At 40.9% G+C, this 21,253-nt stretch overlaps 1 protein-coding gene and 1 long non-coding RNA gene across 2 annotated transcripts; one reads left to right on the forward strand and one right to left on the reverse strand.

The window, feature by feature from the left end:
- Positions 1–10,585: 10,585 nt before the first annotated feature.
- Positions 10,586–14,334, reverse strand: LOC148644062 (uncharacterized). Its single transcript, XR_015928792.1, has 2 exons — positions 14,197–14,334; positions 10,586–13,725 (listed from the first exon to the last, which is right to left on the reverse strand). It is a non-coding gene; the product is annotated as an uncharacterized LOC148644062 (long non-coding RNA).
- Positions 13,758–21,245, forward strand: LOC148644063 (tumor necrosis factor ligand superfamily member 15). The gene is made up of 4 exons (XM_088614605.1): positions 13,758–14,317; positions 14,607–14,628; positions 15,582–15,650; positions 17,765–21,245. Exons 1-4 carry the CDS (start codon positions 14,114–14,116, stop codon positions 18,190–18,192), a joined length of 723 nt encoding a protein of 240 aa, XP_088470731.1. The 5' UTR covers positions 13,758–14,113; the 3' UTR covers positions 18,193–21,245.
- Positions 21,246–21,253: the final 8 nt, after the last annotated feature.

Consider the following 21,253-nt stretch of genomic DNA (forward strand, 5'->3'; position numbering starts at 1 on the left):
CCCTAGGCAGCTGTTCCCAGACTGCCTTGGGAGCAATGTGAAAATGCAGCCGCTAAACCGCTCGGCGAGGGCACAACAGTATATACAGTCAAACCAGCCATTTCGACCATGTTTTGGTGATGGTTGTGCTGTTAAAAGGCATCCAGTATTTAAACAGGCTTAATGCAAGAAAAATGGTGTTTGGAACAATCTACTCAGTCCTGTGGCTGAAGCCAGTATTTTACCCTCATTCGAGGAACAGCTGGATGAGATCTTTAGATCAATAAAATACTTCCAAACAAACCAGACAGGCAAAAAGGCTCATCTCTTTCGTAACCTCTAGGATGTTCTTTGAAGAAAATATTGATAAGTTACGACAGCAATGTCTTTGTCCTGCCCTAACCAAGGCTGGGTTTCTACGTGATAAAGTTCAAAATACTTCTCCTTTAACATATGTTTGTGCTTGAAATCCCCCAATCTTGGCACAAGTGAAAACCATAGAGACTGCAGCTCAGAACAGAAGGCACTTTGTTTTCTAAAAAGCGTCGTGGGAGTCTAGAACAAGCGGCCCAGCCCTGTTATTCAGGCAGATTCTTTCAAGAAGAGTCTTAATAAGATCCTCTGATCAATTAGCTACTGAAACACCAAGCAAGCTCAACTCATTTACAGCCACTCTGAAATCCTAATGACACCTTCTCTCCATACACAACGATAATGGGACTGATCTTACAAACCTTTTATTCCTGCATACCTATGGTCTTTTATCACTGCACTGCTCCATACTGTATCTGCAAAACTGACTTCATCCTCTGAATTCCTCACCTGGATTAAAAGTGATTTGTTTTACAAGATAATGTTATCTTGCTCCTCATGTAGTCTTATTTATTCTGTACCTTGCATGGTTCTGGATTTCCTGTCTCACTAAATGTTTTCATATCAGTTTTCTTACATCACTCTGTTGACTTAATTATGGAATGACTATGTAATTGCTACACCTTATGGTACAAATTGTGATCATTCTATGAAAGTCAGTGTAAGCAAATAAAACCATATCTTTAAACACAATTCTAATAATAGTAACCAATATATTTCTACTAAATAGTTACTATTAATAGCAGCATGAGTTTGAATAGGCATGATAACAGAGTAAGAAAGGTCTGGCTATCAGTCTGCTTTTTCTGCTGTGTGGCACTTCTTTTCACAAACTGTAGTTTCAACTGATTTGTTAACATTCTTTTGTAATTCAAGCAATAAGAACATCCTGTTACCATTATGTCATGTGTGTTATCACACAACTTCATATAAAGCAAATAACTGAAACACAAAAGAGAAGGTGCATATGCCTTTAAACCATGTGCATTTCTGAACGAACACAGTGTAAAACTAAAATAATTTAAAGTGTAATTGCTTTCATTTTTTATTTGAACTATATGAGTCTGATTTATATTTGCCATGCAGACCATACAATAATTGTACTTAATTAATATTCATCTCTTTACTGTGCAATGTGTAAGTAGATCAGAATATCGTGGAGACCTCACTAACATTTCTTTGTTTTACATTGCAATAAAGTACACTGTTATTTTAAAGCTTGCAACCACAACTCACTACTCTGGACTCATGTTCTCAGTTCTCAGGTTGCTTTCATTCCATTTAGAGCATTAACAGGCAAAGCATGTTCTGCACCCCTATCAATTGATGTAGGTGTCACCAAGGTGACAAAACATTACATAAAAAATAAGATTTCTCACACCCATTTTTTCTATGTTGTCTCTTACTGGTTTGATCTGTCACCAAACACATTAGGGTGTGTTTTATTACTAAACATTTTTTTTACATCCCATCACTGGTAGTTTTCCCTTATCTCAGCTTTCTTTTTACATTTCCTGTTATAACTGTCAGCAGCTGTTTATGACTCTGCATAGAGAACAATTTACTCAAATCTATAAACTTTCTATAAAATCTCAAAACGCTTAGACATCAGAGATATTATCATAAGTTACAATACATAGTTTATTATGAGCATTAACAATTGCCTCTGTGTGTCCACTGCTACCTCTACAATCAACTTTTTATTCATGCATTTTAGTTTGTGTTAGAAGAAACCAAGCGTGTCATTTTGCTACAGTATCTTTCTTTAATTCACATTAACCAGAATCTTCAGAAAGCTTGATCAGAACATTGTAGGGAAAACTGAAAAGCTTGTGCGAGGTGTGGTGGTAACGAATCTGTCCTCTCAAATACTGATTGACTCTTTGGGAGGTTTTTCTCTTCATTAACATGATTTATTTTACATAATCGGTGAAGCTCAGCTTCTTGCGTCACTAAATACAGATTTGTTTAGGACTGTTTCATAGAAAATAGCTACAATTGTGGTGGATCTGCAGAATGAGAAGACATTGAGTGAAAAGAGCAGAATAGAAACAATAACTAACATTCATACTGTGGTTTGTGTTTTTACTATTAAAAAAAACACTGCTCACCTATTTGAACATCACTAATCATACCTGAATACAGTACTGTACCGTATAGTAACCACTAGATTTGTTTTTTTGGCAATCACAAACACACTCACACTCATGAGCTAAGGGGTCATGATAAAGTCTAAACCACAAACATTCTTACGAAAAATGAATTTATCACACGTCTCTTGTGCCACTGTAAGCTCTGTGCTAACTCTCACCTGTACTAGTTCGTAGAATGTGATGCAAATACTTGATATGAAACAAGTCATAAGGTGCTTCTCTCTTCACGGTCTATATTTGGCGGAGGTTTAAAAAAAAAATCTCTTTGTAGCACTTCTTTTACTTTTGAAGTTGGCTTTCATTATACGAAATGTGGCTTTGTAGAATTGGATTTTCATAAAAAGAACATTTGTAAAAAGAGGTATGGGTGTATTCTGTATGCTTGTATGAGAAAGAAGTTCTTAATTTATTGCTTTGATTCACTGTTTATAGCACATAGTCATATTGCATTCCTGGACCATATGTGACATAAGTACTCCCCATTAAAAACTTTCTAAAGGAATTATTTAGTTAAATCAAATCTCATCACTGATGTTATTTAGCTCATCACTGATGTTTATTAGATATGTTAAATTGCAAGGTATCTGGCATCTGAAACAGGATAATGTTGTAATAAACTATACTTTTGTTCTGCTCGTCCCAAAACACTCGGTCTGACTATATTTTTACCTCAGAGACAATAATGAATACGTGACAGAAATTGTCACCACTTCTAATCTCAGTTATTCTCCTGAACTCCATAACATTGTACCTTTTATACACCCACATGTGAAAAGAAGGCATTTTAATATTCGTCCTTGGTGAAGCAGTAGTTCTGGCATATAATAATTATAAATGTAAAGAGACCGCATGCCTCATCCAGTAGTTTTATGACTGACGTTAATTAACTTGACGGAGAAAATCCAAGGAATGCTCCAGGGAGCTGCTGGAAGGGTGGGGAGTCAAAACAAATGCACGTCGAATTGTGGACAGATGCCAAGTATTTCTTGGAGGGAGAGTGGAAGGACAAAATTACATTTTGACCTCTTTCTGAACGTCAAAAACACCATTTTGGTAGTTTGGTCAAATTCTAATGGTCAGTAGTCATACGGCAATTCTGACAACCACACAGGCCTGAAGAGCAACTGATACGGTTTCCATCACTGTTCTTGTCTTGACCTTTTGTTTTGATGTGCAGTTCTATTTTTAAAAAGTTCTTCCTGGAGATGTTTAGAGGTTTACCGTCATAGTGTTTTTTTTTAACCTAAATGCAAGCCTCAACAGTGTTGTAAGTAGTTGTATTTACTCTTTCCTCCCTCCCCCCCTTCCCTCTTTTAATGTTTTGCTTTTCCATTGATCACAAGATGACCTTGTTCAACAACCTGCTTGCGTTCTCAGAAAATGCTTAAGGCCTGGTCTACTTTGGAATGGCTACAGCCGTGAAAAAGAGAGAGAGAGAGCCATGTAGTTTTTAAATAGGTAACTTATTTTATTTGGTTGATATTTAAGATTACTGCGCTGACATTCAATTCCATTATTTATCTCAGCAAGGAGAAAGCTTAATTTCTTTCAGAGCAACAGCAATTTTTAATCCTATCCTGTCCCACAATGTGGTAAAAAAAAAAAAATCTAGGTTTCTATGCCACCACCATGACAGGTTAAAACACCTAACATTAGAAAATAATCTGAGATTCTACAAATGCTCCTGGGCTTCAAGGCCAGAAGGAAAATGAGCTCAATGCTTAAATCTAAACCTACATCTGTTTTTGAAGCCGACAAGAGTTACAATTAAACTTTCTGCATCTGAGCTTTGAGATCTGTTTGACTAAATCTGCACTTCTAATCTAATCTTTGATCTCCTAATTTATCTAACCTCCCCTTTTCACGGACAATGGAGAAGTCATGACATTGCTGATAAATCCCTAGACACTGGAGAGGAAAGCCTAGGAGTGTCTAACGGTTCATAACATAGGAAACCAGAAGACTTTTGAGAATAACCTGACTGCAGGTATGGATCTCAGCAGATACACGTTAGCGCAAAATAATCTCAAAAGGCATGCACACGCTTTGAAGCCTTTATCAAATAGAGAGAAAGCTAAAAAAACGTAACTGTTATTTGTGTATGCCTTGAGAACTATAGTAACAGTAAAAAATAAACATTTGTGAGTCACTCCATCTTGCTGAATGACTTCTTGATCACTTCATACTGTATCAAGTTAAAAGGAAAAACAAATATCACTTTGGATGGCTAATCTGTCCATGTATAATTAGATTTTGAAAGAATCTAGTGACTCATAGGACACAACATCTGAGCCTCCCATCAGCTTTTGAATCTTCCATTTTTTCCCCCCCCATGTGTCAGTTATTAACCACTTTTGTTGATGCTACACATTACTTTATAATACAACCATTTTTTCTTCCATACACCAGCAGAACATGGAAAGAGGACTGAATTTGTCCCAGACCCAGCTTATGGGGTCTGTCATTCGGTTTCAGTGCGACTGAACTCTCCCATCTGGAGACATTTCGAGTCTTTACTAAACCATGACAGGAGTTCCTCCAGTGGTGAACATCTGGTCTAATACTGCCAGAGCTGGGTGTCTTAAGTTGCCCCCAGAGTATGTAAGACTTGCTGTAAATCAGCACCAAATAGGACTTCAAGGTACAGGCACAAGGCAGGCTGTACCCTAGATGAGACACCAGTCCACCACACGGTAAATACACAAACACCAGAGCCAGTTTTCCCCAGAGGCCAATTAACCTACAAGCGTGTCTTTGGACTGTGCAAGACAGCAATGTGCTAGCAGTACAGGGCTGCACTGTACTGCCAGGTGAGATAGACAGACTGAGTTAATATTAAGGTATCAGCCAGTTTGATCACCCAGTTCCTTGTGATAGAACTTCACAGATAGGATTTCACCCAGGAACTCTAGGAGTGTGAACACACTCCTCTGACAAGGCCACCTGTTAGAGCCATCCTTATTTTAACACAGTGTGAGCAATTAGTACTGGCTTTCTTGCTTTATCTTCGGTCGAGTTATATTGTTTTATTTAGCCACAACTTAACTTCTAAAGTCCTCTACTTTCTTGCCTCTGAGCTTTTACCTTCCACAGTTCAGCAGTGAACTGCTTATTCTAACTGGAACCCTTCATTATCAAATCTCTCAAAAGGCATTACAGTACATTCATTTTAAAACAAGGAAAACTGAGAAGATAGCCATGTGGGTATTCACAACCGATAGGCCACACTAGTCTCTTCACCAACACCCAGCTCCACACATCTCACCACACTCTTAACTAGACACGAACTCATAGGAATGCATTGAATTTGAACGCCAGCTTTTGCACAAATTGGAAAAAGTCTTCTTACACTTCAAATGCTGTTGTACATCCATGTGCAACACCACCTATTTGTGCATCACTTGTATGGATTACTCTAGAGGAGTCTTGGTTATTGATTTAGATTAGAAAGAGCAGCAGTGCTAGAACAGTCCCCTGGTGTACACCTCTAATGACAGCACATCAATCTCAGGTTACTCCCCAGTAACCACAATAAAGAATGTCTGCAAGTTACCTTATTTTTCCGTGTTTTAACCATCCCGTCATTTATCTTGTGGCGGAAACACTCTGGGCCCCTACCATTTATTGTTGCTTCCTGATTGGAGAAGTCAAGAGGTACTCTATCTACATTCTTCCTTGGGGATTTCATTCTCTCCAATATTTACAGTACGTAAATCCATATCTTCACTAATCACTGCTCAGCATATCGTCAGGCACTGGAGAATTCTACTGGATTCATTCAGGGCCTCTCAATCACAATCTCCTCTTCAAATCTCGGCTCACTCAGTTCTTGTTTCTCTTCGTTGTGTTCCCCCAAATGCATGCTCTTCGCGGACGGCCACTCACTCTTTTCATTCCCAGCAACACCAGCTGTGCCTGTTTGGCCAGGACACTGCACAGCCAACCACACAGGTGCTCCTAATAGTAAGCATGGGTTGGTGTGGGGAAGGAGCTTTAAATACTGAAGGGAAAGGGAAGTGGTTGGATAACTGGTCCCGGAGTGAGAATTTGTGGAATCTGGTGCCTGTGGGAATGTGATGGGTTTAATTAGGGATAATAATGGGAAACCTCCCTCTGGAAAAGCCATTGTCTTTCCTGCCAGGCTGAATGTTCACATCTCTCTGATAGCCCAGACGAGAGACCAGGTCAATGCAAAACCTATCCTGGTCGCTCATCTGGCTTCTCACTCCCATCGGATGCCAATTATTCAATCCTCTTATTAACAGGAGGCTTTCTTCCAGAGCAACCACTCACCAACTCGCACCCCCTTATCAGTACCATGTGTCTTCTGCTTGTTAACTATTTCTTAATCCATGTGTACACAATACCTCGGTTTCCTTAAGCTTTATCAGTCCCTTAAGCGGTACTTTACAGTAAAAGCTTTCTGAAAGTCTAAATATGTCGCTCCACATCTCCTAAAGTCATATATAGATTATGAAGAGTAATTTGCCAGCAGCCTTGTCACCCTGCAACTCACAACTGGCAGCCCCATTGAAGATCAGTAGGTGGGAGCCTGGTCAGTACCTGGATGGGAGACCTCTTGGGAAAAACTAAGAGTGCTGCTGGAAGAGGTGTTAGTGGGGCCAGCAGGGGGTGCTCACACTGTGGTTTGTGTGGGTCCTAATGCCCCAGTATAGTGAAGGGGACACTATACTGTAAAAAGGCACCGTCCTTCAGATGAGATGTAAAACCAAGGTCCTGACTCTCTGTGGTCATTAGAAATCCCAGGGTGTTTCTTGAAAAGAGTAGGGGTGTCACCTTGGATTTCTTATTGGAATTAGGCTGACAAATTTCCTATTTTCCAGACCTTTTCCAGTTTCCTGTTGTTAACTTAAATGGGGAGAGAAGTGGGGAGGAGGATTTGATTATATCCAGATGACTCATTCAACAAAAATATATTTAGTAGAAATTTTCCATAATTCAAATCTTCTTCGACCTGTGCCATCCAAAACAACCTTCACGGGGTTTCATTACAATACACGGCAAAATAATAGATCATTAATCTATTTTGGTTTTCATTTCCCTTTCAATTTTTTTTACACATTACCAAGGCCTTTCCTGAGGCGTTTGATTTACTAATCATTTCTTCTCATTTGATTTTTTTGTTTTTATCCATGTGACCGCCAACTGAAACAAGCAAAGACAACTTCAAGCAGAAGCAGATGGGAAATTTGGTTTAATCAAGCGAATAGTATTGGAGGGTTCGGGCTCAGGTGAAATTGACAACTTTTTGCTCAGCCCTTAACTGGTCACGCCCAGGCTGGCACTGACTTGTAGCCAGTGGTTGGCATGGGTAACCGTGGCATTCTGAAGAGTGCTCACCCTCCAGCTGGCTCTGCGAGTATGAGATCGGGCCTCTCGTCTGGCCGTCTGGCTGCCTATCAGTCAGGCAGCTAATCTTCTAGAATCATCTTCAGTCAGAACACTGCCAGACAGGTGCTCTGACGTTAAGCTACTGAGAGCCGTCTGGTGAGACTGAAACCAACAGTGATACCCACCAGCCAGATTCCCCCGAGCAGCTCAGATCCTGTCAGCTCGTCTGCCAGATTCCCTGAGCGGCCTACCAACATGTCTTTGGACTGTGGGAGGAAACAGGAGCACCCAGAGGGAACCCACACAAACACAGGGAAAACATGCCAACTCCACCATGCAGACAACAGCCCAGGAATTGAACCTAAGACCCCTGTGCCATGAGGCAGCAATGCTAAGCACTGGACCACCCTGTGTAAGGTGTAACTTCTGAAAGCTTATCAGAAACAAAAACCATAGGGATGAAAATACCATATACAAAAAAAAACACAAAATCCAATGATAAAAGTCAAAGCAGTCTAGGTCTGTGAGTCATGCACACCACATTTAAATCAGCATTGCTGAAACTGTAATCAAAAGGTCACATTTTGCTCACGGTGGTTTAGAACACCCGGCAGACAGAGATGAGGATGTTGCAAAAATGCTCTGCAAGTATACAGAACTGAGAAAGTCAGTAGTATTTGGCAGGGATTCCTGCTCCTATGCCAGAGATATAACCATGTTTTGATCTTCTATTAGGAGATAAACAAGGCTGGGCCTGGGTAGCAATAGGGAAGATAGACCTAAACCAGGCTGTTGGTTTTCAAAGGTGGGTTGGTGGACCAGTAGGTGGCAGTCTTCCCTCGGTCCATTATTTCCAAACCCAGTATAACAACCCGGACTACTGTGCGGAAGGAGATGTCTGTTACGGCGCGTAGGTCAGGACCCTGTGCAGACGGTGTCATCCGGATCGAAGTGGAAACAGACACGGGGAGGAGATGACGACAAACAGGGGGGCGTGACGAGTGTGCACTGGTGCTCGGGAGGGGCGTGGCCATGGTGAACTAGTCCGAAGGAGTCCAAGGGAAAATCCAGGGTGATGTCCAAAAGTCCAGAGATCCGGGTGATCCAAACGAGACGAAATAAAACACCGCTAAAAACCTGAACGGGATCCGGTGCAGGGACGGGGAATAAAAGCAGGAACACGAGGCCAGGCGCTCTGGGCCCTGGACTCAGCTGGGGCAGGGCGCCAATAGGAGGCCTACGCCTTCAAGCCGCGGACCTAGGGCGACTTGGTGGTAGGCGGGCCTCTGGGCGTCCGTCTTCCAGTGCAGAGCCCGGAGTAGCGAGAGCGCCGGGCTTAAATAAGGAGGGGCAGGATTGAGGGCAGGTGTACCGAATCAGCAAAATGTGAAAGAGCCGGAGCCCCCTTAAGAGGAGGGGTTACGATCGTGACAGATGTCCTTCAGATGGGATGTTAAACAGAGGTCCTGACCACACGGTCACTAAAGAACCCTTTGCACTCTTCATAAGACTAGAAGTGTTATCCCCAGTGTTCTTTCATGCTTAATCGTACTGCTCAATGTATTGAGTTTAATCCAGCTGTATTTATTTCAATTGAACTCTTAATTTAGCAAATAATCAGGTACACTTTAATGTTTTAAAGCTATTGCTGAATATCTGAAGCCAAATGTAAACCTCTGTTACTACCTGAAGCGGTAACAGATCAATCTGTTCCTAATTAATAAATCATTGTTCAATTAGAATTCAAGTAAAAACATTATTTCCCAAAATTCATATTAACTAGTTGCCACTAAAATGCACAATACACAATGTTGAAAGATGTTCTATCAAATATGAATATACTGTATATGTCTTTTTTCCAGTTCATAGTTAACTGTGTCCCATAGATGAGCCTAGAAGAGGACTAAACAGCTGACTGCTTAATTTGACTTTATATACTGTATATTAAGATGAACTACAAAATGACAAGTCTATTTAGACTGTTTTCAGCATTGTGTAATCAAATTCTTTTATTCCTTTAAACTATTAAGTGGAATTAGAAGTCTGTTGAGACTGATTTGGTTTACGACAATGTGAAACAGTAAGAGATTTATAGTTAATCCGTTGTAGCAAAATAATAGTCAATCTGATAATATTCAGGAGCTCTAATATGTAGTCAAGGGGATTCAGATGGAGAAAACCATTACTGTTGTTTATAAAAAAATAAAGGGTTAACTTTGTCGATGTCCTATTTCAAATAGTTAGATAGGTCGCCCACACACACGCTTCTCTGTTCAAGACTAAAAAGGTCCAGTTGTTTCAGTCAGTGTGGGGCATTTCTTTAACCCCATAAAATGTAAATGGTCACTCTTCTCTGATTTCAGAGGAGTAATTTCTTTTTTCGTAATGAGGTGACCATACTTTTGACATAACAACCCCTTTGATTTCAATTCTATAATTTAAAAATATATCCCAAGTTAAACAAAAACTTGTCCTTGAAATGCTTTTCACCATACAGCTCCTGTTTATGGACGTTTGGGCCAATTAATCCAAATTTTGTGCAAACAGAACATTACAAAAATAGAAATCACAGAGCAGGATAAGCAAAAATGAAGTAAAATAAACACACAGCCCCCTCAAATTTGAAAGAGGTACCAAGAATGTACCCTTAGCAGCTTGAATACTTAGAGGCACGTGAGATCGTTATTCTCTGGCACTGCTCGGTTGAAGAAGTTAAACATCAGGCAAACTGGGTTAAACAAATATTTATTAATAATGACAGCAACACACACATAGCAATACATAACATTTATACTACTACTACTACTACTACTGCTACTACTACTACTACTACTACTACTACTACTAATAATAATAATAATAATAATAATAATAATAATAATAATAAGGAAATCACATACTGGGCTGCTGTTCTATTGAGTTTCCTTTCCCTGCATTCAGTGGGATTTGAAGCTGTTCCGATTCTGGCAGAAGCGTGAATACTGTGATTGGATTTGTTATTTATTGAGAGCGAGATCCGACCCATGAATTATTTTCCTGATAGCTGCTAACTGACCCAATGGTCTTGTCATTAATAAGCCAGGGCATTGGATTCAATAGCGTGTCTGGGTAACCTGTTCCATACTCCCACAACCCTTAATGCAAACCATTAATAGTAAATTAGTGAGTAAGTGAATCTCACCAGCCAGAGACAGGGAAGAACTCCAGATCTAGTCCCCACTGGCCTAATGTGGTTACAAGACAGTTCCCCGTTGGTGATGACTGTATTCCATTTTCAGGAAACCAAGGTAGTGAAGATGCCCCATCATTCTGTCACACTAAAACTGATTTCAGATGTACACGTCATGTTGTAGCAACGATTTTTAAGCCCATAGCTGGTCATCACCTGTTTCTCGGAGCACAATCTGACTTTCTACCTGTTTCTCTTGAAAACCTCACCCAATTAATTCCAGACATGGTATCACACTAATTGATTGGCCAGCAGCCATGTCACCCTGCAACTCACAACTGGCAACCCACTGAAGCTAAGCAGGTGTGAGCCTGGTCAGTACCTGGATGGGAGACTCCTGGGAAAAACTAAGGTTGCTGCTGGAAGAGGTGTTAGTGGGGCCAGCAGGGGGCGCTCACCCTGTGGTCCATGTGGGTCCTAATGCCCCAGTATAGTGATGGGGACACTATACTGTAAACAGGTGCCGTCCTTCGGATGAGACGTAAAACCGAGGTCCTGACTCTATGTGGTCATTAAAAAATCCCAGGGCGTTTCTCGAAAAGAGTAGGGGTGTAACCCCGGCATCCTGGCCAAATTTCCCATTGGCCTTAACCAATCATGGCCTCCTAATAATCCCCATCTATGAATTGGCTTCATTACTCTCTCTGCTCTCCTCCCCACTGAGAGCTGGTGTGTGGGGAGCGTTCTGGTGTACTATGGCTGCCGTCGCATCATCCAGGTGGGGCTGCACATTGGTGGTGGTGGAGGGGAGACCCCATTACCTGTAAAGCGCTTTGAGTGGAGTGTCCAGAAAAGCGCTATATAAGTGTAAGCAATTATTATTATTATTAATTTCCTATAGATTACTCAAGCTCCTTCACAGTGCTTAAGGTGCTCTCCTGCTTTTGCGTGTTGTGCTGACAAATATGGTTTGGAACTCATTACTTTTTGATTTTTTCTTATTGTTTTAATTATAACAGAATTGCTTAAATTTTGTATTTGGGATTTTTACTATTAATGTTAGCATAACAGATGTTTGATGTAACTCATTGGCATGATGAAGTGTACCTTCAGTCTGCATTTTTATCCCCCAGAATTTATTTCGCAATGCCATCTCACGAAATCTGGGCCTGCTCACTTTGAAAAAGTTCCCTGCAGTAACACAAGATTACTCTAAATACCTAAATCCCACACATAACAAAATAGCCATTTTTAAGCGTAGTACAGAGACGGTATTCCACGTAAAATTATTTGGACAAGAGTCTGAAAAGCGCTCAACCTCTTTGTGTACCGCTTTCATTGGCAAAAATAGTTCAAGAAAAAAAAACACTTTTCCTCTCCCTGCTATAAAACCGACCAGTCCAGATGAATTCCGTGTGTTGAGAAATTTGTTATTTTTGCTTGAAGTACTGAAAATAAATAATCCCACTTTCAACCTGAAGTGAAGTTTGTGACTTTTAGTGTTTTAGAATGACGGACTGATTTGCTCAAAACAGCTTAAAGTAATAATTTCTTGAAGCATTTGGACTTTCTGGAATCGAGTCTGCAGTTTTCCGTTCGGAAGAACACCCTGGGTTTAGAGTTGGAAGTGGGATCATTAAGAAGTATGATTCAGTAAATTCCGGCAAAAAAAGAGAATGAATACATTCCAAATATTTTGTAATAACTCTAGATGTGAAATTTACAACTACCAGAAATAACTGTGGTAACTGTTGTTTTTTTTTTTTCAGCTGAAGAGGCACTGTTCGAAAGTACGGATACTTGTTCTTAACCAAACTGCGTCTCCGGGCCTCTCCGAGCCCGTAGTTGCCAAAAACGTACTCGGAAGAAGACGCCGGTTTTTCCATCATTATCTACAACGTAACCATCAGCTGTTCCCTATATACAATTCCCTATAATTTAACAAATGAAATAAAAAAAACGTTATGTGTACAATACAAAACTGTATTTCCGTGGTTTTCCAACGTAGATTTCTAAGTACATTCAACGACGAGGGAGGGCGTTCATTTGCGACCAGTGACGGTCTATGCGTAAAAGCGCATCTTTTCGCCTAACAATCTCTGCCTCTAATGTAACCCGTTAACTAAACGCGAATTAGCCCAAACAAATGCAAAACGGGCTGTTTCCAGTCACAACCACCCGTGCCACCATCTCTGCACCACTTAAGGGGCTGGTGTTTTTCTCGTCTGTTCCTTGTCACAGTACAGAATGGTGCTCCCTGTCTTGTGAAGTACACCAGCTGCGGCCGTGGGACAGCGGCTGGGGCTCTGGGCTAGTTAGAGGAGAGACGTGACACCAGGGTTTGGCTGGGGATACTTCTGCCATACCCTGCACTCAGCTTTAAGTTAGATGCCCAGCTACAGTGGGTACCGGGGCTATGTTGGATATACGCTTCAGCCAAGTAAATTCTTTGCAACTACTAATAATTTGAAGGTTATGGCCGTAATGTCATTATTCTGTAACTTATTCTCCGGTCACCCAAATTGATCTAGTCGTGTACGCGGAAAGACAGATTCCTCGTTGGCGAAGGAATGCTGTTTTCACGTTGGAAGAGGAACTTCTCGGCGCGCTGCGTTGTGAAAGCAGCTGTGAGGCAGCAGGGACCTCCAGCGGCGCAAATCCTGCTCGCCAGCCTCGACAGAAACCCGAAAGGGAAAAGGGCTGCGGAAAGAAACGAGAGGAGGTTCCTCAGAGGGTGCCGAGTGAATCATGCGCTGTTAGAACCGCACTTTCCTTGTAAAGTCTCCGCGGTAACACCCCCTTTCGCTCATCCAGTTGAGATCCTGTGCCGTTGTGTAATGCGCAAAGCGACTTTTATTAGGGTCGCCCTCTGGGACTTTCCGATTCTACATCGCCCATCGCCGAAAAACAAAAATGAATATTCTGGTTCGTGTTCGTAGGCGGTGCTAAACAAAGAACGCGGGGGATCTAATTAGTATAAAGAGGGGCTCGGTTCGATGAAGAGGATATCGCGCATCAACACATTCAAGACTGAGATACAGTACGTGCTATTGCTCTCGGCTTGGGCTGCTGCTGATACGGAGAAACTATGGATCGCGGGGCTGACGTGTCGGAGGAGACGAAACTGCAGATCTTGGAGCACGAAAGATCTGTGGCCGTGATAATAAATACCTGCAACGAGATGAAGAGGAGGGATTGTGTCTCTCGTTTTTCCTTGGGCTTTCTGTTCATCTCTTGTGCGGCTTTCCTGCTCTTCTATCACGCAACTCAGAGGGAACCCTCTGATCACCAGGTGGGTAGCGTCCAGTCAGCAGCGATGTACTGTACAGTACGGTTTCAGGACACTACAGTATGTACAGTACGAGAAAGGCTCATGAGAGATTGTGCTGACCGGTGTGCCTCTCAAAGGCAAAAGATATACTGACACTTAACTCTAACTCTAAACTTGAGGGGGCGTGTGGGGAGCTCATGAAACACTTTCATTCTTCACACACCCCTGGAGCTGATTAAAATCTTTTATCCCAATTAACAGATAAAACACGCGTGCTCAACCAGTCTAACTGTATTCTCTCTTTTTACAGACAGCTGCGCAAGTTTCGCAAGGTAAGATTCTCTGACTATTTTTATATAGAAAATGAGTAAATAGCGTAAACCTGTATTTTGGCAGCATAAATCGGTGTTTTTCTTTTTAAAACCAATCACACCTATGTTGTTGTTTTTTCCAAAAGGAGAACAAATTTAATGTAAAAAATGAAATGATGAACATGATTATAGTTTCTCATAGCAGTCACGAGGCGTGCTTAATAAAAGTTACTGTGGCAGTAGTAAATATTGCTGGAAGACAATTGAATGGTATTCTGTTGCAATTTTTAGTTTATTTTTCTGGTTATTCTAGTATTATTTTCACTTGTCTGAAATCTTTTCGGCAAGGGTCAGAAAAATGCGTCCTGGGCTTTTGTCTAAAATCGCGTATTTCAGATTTGTCTGACAAAATTCATTGATAGGGACACAGCTGAAGATAGAAGACGATCGGTCTTTATGAATTCCGTGTGAAATATGAGGTTTCGATTTCAGACGTTTGTCGTATTTGCTTAGAGAACAATAAATAAACCACTTCCACTCAAAGTCAAGTATGCGTTTTTACAGTGTGTAAGAATTAAGAATTGATTTGCTTAAACAGTTTAAAATAATTCTTTTCTGAATAAACAAATATTTTGGTGGTGGGGGTTTAACGTTTTCCTTTTGGAGAAAATGTCCACATTAGGATTGATTTGAAAGGTTCTGTTCTGATTTCAACTAAGAGTAACATTATGTTTTCTAGGACAGCCTTAGAGAACATAGATTTGTACAGAGAAAATTGTATTCTCGGTGCAATCAACAGGCATAGCAGTGGCAAAGCATAAGAGCTACCTTACAAAAAGCGTTGTAAAAAAAAGAGCTGTATACAGTATGTATATTGGTTTACAATTGAGGCATCGACCTGAATAAAGCAGCAAACTAGTCTAAATGAAAATGAGATTCTGTGCCAATAAATGTTTTTTTTCCCCTTCAAAAAGGTCCTTCACAACAAATGGCCTTATTGACTCCATCTCCTAAGAGATCTATGCCAAAAGCTCACCTGACTGGTAAGTACAACAGTCTTAAAAATTTGTGAGCCATGTGATATGAGCAGGGAATATTTCATCTTGGCAATGTGCTCTAATTCCTTCAGTATTCTTTGAAACGGTATACTAAACCCTGTTTGTACACAGGTTTATATCTACACAATTAAATACATTCTGATTTTCAGCAACTCCACTAAGAGGCTGAGCTTGACTGTTCTATACAGCTCAAGATTAATCAAGACCTTCTCCTCCTCAGCCAGTGGAAACTGTTGTCAAGTTTTAGAGTCTGAAATATGTGGCTGTTAGGGTTTAGGTGTTGTTATGTAATGGGGGCCTGTCTGTTACATCTTAGAAACAGAACACTAAGTAAAGTATGACATTTGAGAGATTGCACAGTTCGAAAGGTGCACTGTCTGCAGTTTGCAAGTCATCACCATCATCTCTTCTGAAAAAGACATTGCACAGTTTTAGTCGACATTTCCAGTTCCAGAAAAAAAAATGGAATATGCACGTGAAAATATTTTTTAAAAACCTCTCGTTTCCTTCTTATTTGTTAACTCTCAGAAACAAGATCGCTAATCACAGAAGACATTAAAATAGATCGAATGAATTCCACGCCTTCTTGAAGTGCGATAGTGAACATAATTAATTCATGACCCAGCCTGTCTGGCAACATGTTTTGTCAAACTGGTTAATTTTAATGTGGCAAAATGCATCCATTCTCATTGTTGTTACCGATAAGAGCTACACACAAAGAAATTAAAGCAACGATTGAGAATTATTTAGTGTTATGTTCTTCAGACAAAAAAAGCAATGCATCAGGACTTGTACTAGTTTCCCTGGGTATCAGGTGTTCGGACAGGTGTAAAAAACTCAAAAAACTGAACAGTTTGAGAAAGCCAAAAGAAAAAATCAGCATGGATGAGTATGTCAATAAAAATTCAAATTTTCCCTAGAATTTACCTAAGAGTATCTATAGGGGAACACTATATGCTATAGGTGAAACTATATGCGAATAGACAATTAAGGATGTTTGAATTAATTAATCCTTTTGTTGGCAAACCATCTAGATAACCACATAAGGGTTTACTGTGGCTATTGCTTTGTCACAAAATTGCCTCCCGGCCCTCAAAGAATCCAAGCCGAACATTAAAGCTTTGGAAAATGTGGCATTGCTTTTTAAAAACAGAACATTACAAGCCAAAGAGGTACAAGCACCGTTGATAAAGGGTCTGGCACGCTTCTAGCAGCAAGCTGCAAAACGAAATTGCCAGTGGATTGAAAGGGAGATTGACAGAAGAGATCGGGAATTTGTAGATGTCAGTTCGGCACTTGATTATTTGTACAGTATATAGGCAAGGTCATGGCTTTTTGGCTTACTGTGTAGGCTAGGAAGTGGCTGACCCTCCTTCTTCAGGAAGCGCTATTTGTTTATTCCTCCTTCTCTGGCAGCAACAGGCTGCATGTGATCCTCTGATCCTTAGACAGGAAGATCAGGAGCGTATAGAATAGCATTGGGAAAGTTTATTGCGCCACTAATAATGCAGCCTTTTCTTTGGTGTGTAAACCACACCCTGTAAGAGTGACCTCAGATTCACCTACAGCAACAGCCAGTAGGGCCGGTGAGTAATGTGGTGGAGCCTGTGGGTTGTGTGAAGTAAACAGAGCTCCGTGGAGCTGATTTGTGGTTTAACTCAGGAGGATTCGATCAAATTCTTTCTGCTTTGAAAAACGGGAGCGTTTCCCTCGGGCCAGATCGTATGCAAGGCACCCCCCGAGAATAAAGAAAACATCAAATAAAAAAATATGCCGTTTGTACTGTAAGAGGTAGAAGTTTACACACAAAAAAACATTGCATGGTTTACCTCGTAAAAGAGCTGTTACAATACTTAGATTTGAGCCTAGTATTCTTATCATTCTCTGATGTAGCCTGACATCTCTCAATCACTTCTTTCCCCACGGGAAATTAAAACGTTTTCTTTCTAGCTTGTTTTTTATAATCCCACGCACGCACGCACCTCCTAATGCTTTTCGGCCGAGCGTCCCGGCCAGTGGCGGTCTCCAGTCCCGGGAGCCCCGCGCTCGGTTTCAGTTTCTGACGTCCCCCCTGCTTGGGCCCTTCTCTCTCTCCGCAGCCAAAATGGAGACGACCGCCAAACTGGAGAACATCCTGCCGTGGGAATCGAACCTGGGCAATGCCTTCACGGACAGCGGCTTTGCGTACACCGACAACGCCCTGCTCATCCCTGAATCGGGACGGTACTTCGTCTACGCTCAAGTCACCTTCAGAGCCCTGATGCACGATCATGGGAAGAGGGGCTGTGAGCCGGTGAGGTTGAGTCAGACCATCAGCAAGATGACCAATGGATACCCTACACCTTCAGATCTCATCACTTCTTTTAAGACTGTGGAATGTGGCAGCGACACGTGGATGAAGAGCCTGTATTCTGGAGCTGTGTTCTTACTGGAAAAAGGTGATAAGCTGATGGTGCTCGTCAACAATATCACCTTGGTCGACTTCACTGATGAAAAGAAAACCTTCTTTGGGGCTTACTTGCTTTAAGTCAGCTTAGGGGTGGGATAAGGAGGGGGTTCAATGTGAAAACGGTTAGGGTATTTCATGATGTCTTTTATTTATTTTTTGGGGGGTGGGGTAGGAGGCTTAAGGAGGATACAAAACCACTGCATTTTCTGTTAGGACAACACTTTAACAAGACGGGCAAGAGCTTCGCCTTCCTTACATTACCAAAAATGAGGCCTGTGATCTGAGATTACAGGGATATAGTCTGTACATTGGACATTTCAGTCAAAATGATCAGATGATCAGATTTATTACCAGATTTTCCAAGGTAGTATTTTGCTACAATGTGGCATATTTACAAGCCCATGTAAACCCGATGGACTGCATGCGGTGCTTAAAAACAAAATAAAAGATTGGTACAATTTTTAGTATCCTGGCACAGTAATTCATGTGATCCTGATTCTTCTAATATTTTATATTTTGTTCAGTGTAACACAGTCAGGTGAAGGCTGGGCCTGGTCAAATACTAGGAAGGCCTGATGGTTGCTTGAAGTGGTGTTGTTGTACCAGCCCTCCCTCTGGATCAGAATTTCCAAAACTAATGCACCAGTAAGGTGATGAGGGACACTGTACTGCAGGAGGTGTCATCCTTCAAATGAGATGGCAAACCAAGGTCCTGACTACTTGGTCGTTAAAGATCACGTGGTACTGTTCGAAAGAGTAAGGGTTTTAGCCCACTCTGGGCTCGTAAACTCTGATCTACCTACAGAAAACTAAGGGAATGGCTTCTCAGCTACCCATCTGATCTGCTGGGAAGTGTGAGCACTGTGCATCACCCAGACTAGTGCCGCAGTTCAGAGGGTGGATGGAGTGAGTTGCCCCCTGCATGCAAAACACTTGAGATTGAAAAGTGTCATATAAAATTGCAATTTGGGATTAATTTGGGAAAATCCGCACTAAAAACGGATGGGTTCAGTTTGCACTAGAGGCAGCTGACGTGTAGAAAGTCATAGCCAAAGTTGGCAGCTCTTCATATGTATGATTTGGGCTGATCCCCTGAGCTATTACGTGTGATTCAACAGAATGCCAATTGAATTCACTTCTTTCCAGAGGGGTACAGCAAAACAGGGTTCATGCAGGTTTCTATCGCATGTTTTGTTATCAAAACGTATTTTCTCGTTTTCAGCGAAAAAACCTTTTTGATGTCGATGTCGAACCTTTGATGCCAGAATGTGGTTTTTATTCTACATATATGCAATATACACTGCACCCAAGGGGCGTTAGGTGAAGCATTACTGTGGGACGTGGGACTATTTATTCAATAACTATACAAGTACCCGGGTTATTAGAGGCTGAAAAACAACATTCCATGGATCAGCAAATTGACACATCGAATGTTTGTCCCTGGCTTATAAATTGCTAGAAAAAAAAATCAAAATAAACCTAAAAGCAAAATAGCCAATCTAGTCCTTGTATCATGACACTAGATTTCAAGATTCTTTTGACCTAGAAGAAGAACCCTGGTACTTGTCTAGCAATAGCATACTCTATTTAAGAAGATAAGTATCTTAATTTGCGCATATATCAATCTTTGTGATGGTTTGTTTGCTATTTAATATGCAAAAAAAATGATTCTAGTGCTGTTAGACCGTTCTGTTAGTAGGTCATCTCCATATCTGAGCCACAGAGCTAGAAGGCTAGAGCTTATTCTGGTTTCCAGGATGTTAAGTGGACAAGAAAGCACATGCGTCCCCTTCTCTGCAGGGATGACCCCCAGAAATTCTGAGCGGACTGGAGCAACTAGGGTACAGGACGCCCTGTTCTGTTAGCCTAGGAATGAACTTTGACTTTTACCATTATCTCTGTCTCTTGGCAGTCCCACAGCAGAAATCTCTCAGGATTGATGACTACTGCTTATATGTATTGCCAGGAGTTTGAAGGGCAACATTGCAGACAGAGTCTTTGTAGTAGACTTGTAGTAGACTTCCCAACAGAAAGACCTGAGTGTCGCTCTTGCAGAGAAGAGAGGACAGAGATGTTTCTTACCGGTCGAGTCATAAAATGAATGTGACAGAAAACCCAGCCAGTAGTTAGAAAGGTTCTCTTTTTTAAAAATAGTATTTATTGAGTATTAAAGTATTTGTTGAGTTGACGATTGTGTACATAGATATGTAAAAAAAAGTAAAGTAGATGCATGTAAGGAAAACATAGCAGCAGTTTGGTTGCATAATGTTTGTGACTTTATTATTACAGGAATTTGGGAGGGATATAAATGTGGAGATATTTATAGGAAGATAACTACTCCCTATTCATATTTGTTCTGTAACTGACTCCAGTCCATTTTGAAAGTATGATAACAATGACTAATGCAGTAGTTTAATGATATCTGCACAACCTAATTCTCCCTGCGTAATTCAGCACTTTGCCTGAGACTACTCAGTGTCCTGAATTTAAAATTTGCACATCATAAAATGTGGGTCCAGAAGAGGAGAGACAGTTGTGCTTTCTGGAAACCCGTTTGCACAGGCCAGTGCTGTGACATTGTGTGTTGTCTGTGGCAGAGATGTGGCTTGAGCCGAGAAGCCTTGATTGTGGTTCCACATGTAATGAACAGTCTCTTTGAATGCACTTAAATGATTTGGAATAAATGTGCACACACAGATATCCTCCATATATTTGGATACATATAGCTATACATATTCATGTTCTACTGAGTGAACTACCTTCTAAACTTTAGAGGACCTCATTTTAAATTTTGCACGTGCCATCCTTCCACATCTGAAAAAACATTTATGAGAATGCAGCTGCTGTACTAGGTGGTATGTTGATATGATGACAATGTCTGTAATGCCTGACATTAGGTGTCAAGTGCTGTGGTGGCCACAATTATGTAATAGTTTGATTAATTTACATTCAATGTTTAATGCTTAGATGTAAGTCACGTTTTATATTAAAACAGTTGTAGAGTACAGTACAATGTACTGTGCCCAATTGCAATAATATTACTATGTAAATGTGGAGTAATTGTTTTGTGTGGTAGGATTCTATCATTTATGATTATATTTGTTATTTAATAAAATAATAATATTAAAATATTCCACTG

The sequence above is a fragment of the Lepisosteus platostomus genome, chromosome 21 (genome assembly GCF_059453375.1).
Source record: "Lepisosteus platostomus isolate fLepPlt1 chromosome 21, fLepPlt1.hap1, whole genome shotgun sequence".
Classification (NCBI taxonomy): Eukaryota; Metazoa; Chordata; class Actinopteri; order Semionotiformes; family Lepisosteidae; genus Lepisosteus; species Lepisosteus platostomus.